The sequence below is a fragment of the Solanum pennellii genome, chromosome 2, assembly GCF_001406875.1.
Source record: "Solanum pennellii chromosome 2, SPENNV200".
NCBI classification, from domain to species: domain Eukaryota; kingdom Viridiplantae; phylum Streptophyta; class Magnoliopsida; order Solanales; family Solanaceae; genus Solanum; species Solanum pennellii.
This window is the reverse complement of record NC_028638.1, coordinates 52,342,499-52,347,541: the sequence shown is the minus strand read 5'-3', so window position 1 is coordinate 52,347,541 and position 5,043 is coordinate 52,342,499. Positions and strand designations below refer to the sequence as shown.

General features: G+C 30.9%; 1 protein-coding gene across 1 annotated transcript; it reads right to left on the bottom strand.

Annotated features, from left to right (window-relative positions):
• Nucleotides 1–1,291: 1,291 nt before the first annotated feature.
• On the bottom strand, nt 1,292–2,941 carry LOC107010546 (transcription repressor OFP7-like). Its single transcript, XM_015209836.2, has 2 exons — nt 2,253–2,941; nt 1,292–1,764 (listed from the first exon to the last, which is right to left on the bottom strand). Exons 1-2 carry the CDS (start codon nt 2,926–2,928, stop codon nt 1,400–1,402), a joined length of 1,041 nt encoding a protein of 346 aa, XP_015065322.1. The 5' UTR covers nt 2,929–2,941; the 3' UTR covers nt 1,292–1,399.
• Between the last annotated feature and the right edge of the window lie 2,102 nt (nt 2,942–5,043).

Here is a 5,043-nt window from a genome sequence, read left to right as displayed (position 1 = left end):
TCTCTTGATCTAAAAGTCTTTTAGAAAATAATCTCTTTGATTTCACAAGGCAAAAATAAATTTAACATATACTCTATCCTCCGCAAAACTCCACTCTGATAACTATATGGGTATATTGTTATTGATAGCATAACAAATCAAGATTATGTATAACTTAAACTGATTACCACTAAGTAATAATTTTTTGTTGGCTAATTCTACATTAGTTTAATTTTATACCAATTATTTGTAGAAAACAAGTTGAATGACTAGACGTGGCATCATAAAAGTAAGTAAAATTTCGGATGCGTGTTTCATGGGTGTCGCTTTGCTGTAACATTAGGGATCAGTCAGTGGTCATATATATCGCGCAATGACTCCTTTCACGTCAATCCACTTTAGTCAAACCATATTGCAATGAACTCAAATTCATAGTCAAAAATTATAATATTAGGTTATTTATATATATATATATATTAGCATAGACTTGTTGATTCTATATGGTAGATGCAAGGATTGAGGGAATCCTGGAAAATTGTTAAACATAAAAGAATCTATTAAAGTTGATGGGAATTTATACATATTTTGGGGAAGACGTTATGAATTTATAATTTGCAGTTTCTTTGTTGGGTTACATCTATGTTCCATCCATCAATCCTGACCAGTCAGAACCAGCGAATCAGTTTCCAATTCTCACTATAAATTAAAGTTAGACTATTCACTAACATGATTTCGTATGTTTTGATTTGATATGAAGTTTTAAAAGTAAAAATACTTATTTGAATTATGTGATGTTAAATAAGTAGATTAAATGTATCAAAATGTTTGAAGAAATTAAAAAGTTTAAACCAAAGTATATATCATTCCATTGATATAGGCGTGTTGTAGGCTTGTTGTTTTCTCATTGCTAAGAGGTATACATACCCCTTGGTCAAAAAGGCAAACAAAAGCATTCATGATTGACAATTATTAATGTAAATTTCTTATCATTAACTTGCTATTATACTGAATTTTACATTGTCCTTTTATTTATCCAGGGTGGAGTTAGAAGTCCCATGAGCCAAGTAAAACATTAAACTCTCTTTATGTTAAAGCGAGAGATATTTTTATGTATATATTTTAGACGTTAGAATCAAATTCTTTTAATTTTATTTTGTTTATTATTTTTTAATATTTTGAATATTCTTACTAGTTCATCAAACCTAAGTGTCTGCACTATCAATTTTAAGTTGAAAAACAAGTTCAGGTGCAAATAGTTACGGTATTTTCAGAATTTAGAAAGCCAAATGATGATTAGTAGCACTAGCAAAAAAACAGTTAAATATCGTACTCCAATTAAATCATGATTAACACATAAAAAAGAAAAGTTAAATTTATTAATTAACAACTAAATCATGATTAATCAAAGGAGGTTCTTCTTCTACCTACAGTAGGTGGGTGTGGGATCATGAATTGACATCCTCCTTACTCTATCATTATTACCTAAAAACAAAGTCTCCCAAATGTCTGAGAACGCCTCAACTATCACTCCATGATAATGCTTTCCGTTCAACGACAGAAAACATTGTAAAAGCTGTTCCAGCTCATTCTTCTCAAACATTTCCTTCTCTAAAATCATTTCCATCATCGATCTCTTGAAATCTTCGTACGGGTCCTGAGATTTCTTCACTATCGCGAAACTCTCCTTCACTTTCCCATCCACACTACACGGTATCAGCTTCTTAAACACCGATAACCTTGCTGGTAGCTCGCTATCGGATGACGTAGAAACTGACGATCTTCTACCTGTTCAAACATAATATAATTAATTAGTACTAGTTTTTTAAATACTAGCGCAACAAAAGTTTTTCCAAAATATATTTTCATATATTCGACCCAATAATAAACAAGTAACAAAGGAAGCATGCATGTTGAGACATAATTAAAAATTAAATAGTTTTCCGTTTTAATTAATGTAATGAATTTTGATTAAGCTTCATATATTTTTGACCTCTAAATAAGATATGCATTTGCTTTGAGGCAGAATTTTTGAACGGTAAACTCCGCGTAAACTCTATCCTTTCCCTACTCTAGTTAGTGGAATTTAATTGAATATGTTATTGTTTTTAGATGTCTTTCAAAATTAATCTCTCCACAAAATAGCCGTAAGATCTATGTTTACTCTATCCTCTCCAAATTCCACGCGTGAAAAGCAATACTTATGAATGTTACTGAAAAATTATCTTTAAATTTGAAACTTTTAAATGATTTGATCGCACAAACAATACTTTTACCTTTTGAAGAGGAGAAACTTGGTCTGGATTGCTTGAGTGATCTCCTCTTGGTGGTGGCATTTCTCTTGTGACGACGCCTAATTGTAGTGGTCTCACATATGGTTTCTAAGTGAGGGTTGAAATCAGTAGATGAGTCATCGCTTGAGAAATCGTAACAGCTTCTGGAAGATGAAACTAAAGTTTCAGTTTCCTCTTCGTTATTATCCCAATCAGTATTAGTACCGCTTAATATCCCGCTGTACTCATCAGCTGAGGAAGTACTCATTCGGATGATTCTACTTTTTGTTTTCGTTTTTTTAACTCGCTGTTGTTTCTTCTTCTTCTTCTCAACAACAATTCTACTGAATCGCGGAGGTGTAAGAGGAGGTCGTAAGTCCAAATTGATCTCCTCTTCACATTCTTCTTCAGACACGAAGGAACTAGAAACCACGTGAAACTTCTCTTCTTTCTCCCACTTGAACTCTGATCTACAGCCAACGGAGATCATCGTGGATTCTGGCACGTAATTACGGTGATTTTGATCAATAAGAGGGAAATCGGGGGAAATGTGTTTTGTACTAGTGAGCTTATGTGGGAAGAAATTAGGAGTTTGGGGAAGAGAAGAAGGGTTTTTCGAACGGCAGGAATTGAAAGAAGCAATAACTCTGGAGAACCGAAGCTTCAAACTTTTTCCCATTCTTTTTGTCTCTGCCTTTCTTTTCTCTTAGAAAAAGTGTGAAGTGAGAATTATTTATATTGGGGTCAGGAGCTGAAGAGAGCGTGACCCAGCGTCTCTTAATGTTGAGTTACTAGTCAAAGTTAATGTAATTAGTTTTAATGATAACGGTTTAATTTCTCCTTTCACGCTAATTAAGACAAATCATTTAAATTTTAACATACATTAACTTCAAATTAGTACTAGTGTTAAGATGTTAGATTGAATTAGAATGTTGATTGGGGCTAAAGTTGTAGCTAGTTAGTGAGCAACAGGAAGCTGCAGTGTCATTTATTAACTCTATAGAAAAAAATTCAATCAAAGGTCTGAAATTAGTTGGCGTCTAGCAGGCGATAGAATTTAATAAAGTGAATGTATGCACTATTCAGGGAAAAAAAATCGTACTCTGTTGGATTCCCATGTTTTCCCATATTTATCTCCAACTTCCGACTTTCTACATACTTCTCATTCATTTCACCAGGACATTACCTTTCCGTTTACCCATAAATTTTGAAGTTTTGTGAGCGTAAATTTCAAAAATAATTTGTCTATTCTATTTTTAAATAAGATAAAATTTTATGAACATATAATTATCTTAAAATAATTTATTTTAAAATTTATGATTAAACGCTAGCTACACATTAAACTTTAGCGCTAGTTACTAATTATGTGTACGACAATTTTGTTTCATGCACCAAGTAATAGATAAAATTTGATGAAGTCGAACCGTTGCAACTCTATTATTACGCGTCAGGCAGATACAACTCATAAGTCATATTTTATTTGTTTCGGTTTGTATGACTTATTTATATATTTAACCGATAAAAATATGATATATCTCTGTATTAAATAAGAATTTAAACTAAAAATATAAACTTTATCAATAATAAAATAATTTATAAACACACAATTTTCTATCATTAATTTTATACAACAAATCTTATAATTTGTAACAAATTTCATAATTTGTATCATTCACTCACATTCATATACCTGCGAGTCAACAAGTGGAATAGTGATAACATACAAAAATCTCACCAAATATTCTTTTTTTTCTTCTCCTCGCTTTCCCTCCTCTTATATATGTGTAATCATTTAAAATTTATTAAATATAAATTTATAAAATAATTTGGATTATATTAAATTTATAAATATATTAATCCAAATAAATATTGTGGATTGATATAATTGACTTAAATATTTAAGTCCTTAAATATGGATTTAATTAAAGTCTAAATTAATTGATTTGGGTTACATTGGATGAACCCAATTTGTTAAACTCAATCCCATCTTATCCTAGAGCCCATCTTGGCGCCACGTGTGCAAATAATGTGGCATGCCAAGTCAAATAAGAAAATCAATAGAATCATGACATGTGTCAAAGATGACAAGCCTGCTCCATAAATCTCATATGTCATGTCACTTAAATCTGATTGGCTGAACGGAATCCTATTCCAATCGCAACTCCTCTATTCTAAAACTATAAATAGGGGTCCTCATAATTCAGAAAAGAGACATAAAATTTTAAACAAGAAGCTACAGAAACTCCGTGGTACAAACACCATTTAATTCTCTACAAAGCTACAAGTTTAAGAATTTAAGCATTCAAGTTCAAGAACGATCAAGATCAAGACCACCGAATTCAAGAACAAGCTCGAAGCCCTTGAGTTCAAATAAAAGTCAAGATCAAGATAAAGTTCTATTTCAAGTTCATCATAGATTCAAGAACAGGCTTTAAAGCCCTTGAATTTATATTTGAAAAGGCAAATTCAGAGGAATTATAGAGATTGTAACACTCGCATTTGAAATAATAAAATTGACTGTTGCTATAATTTTCCGTTCTTGATTATTGTTTTCTCGACGCGAATTTTATTGTTTACAATATGGATCCACGACATGCTCATATATATAATTAGAAACATTAATCGAAATGTTTTATAACATTAAAAAGAACAAGAAAAAACATAAATTCATTATTAGAGTTGTTTAGAATTTTTAAAAAGACACTTTAAAGTTTATGAATATCCTATTACCCCACAAAACCATCTAAATTCACAATATATATATATATATATATATATATATATATATATATAT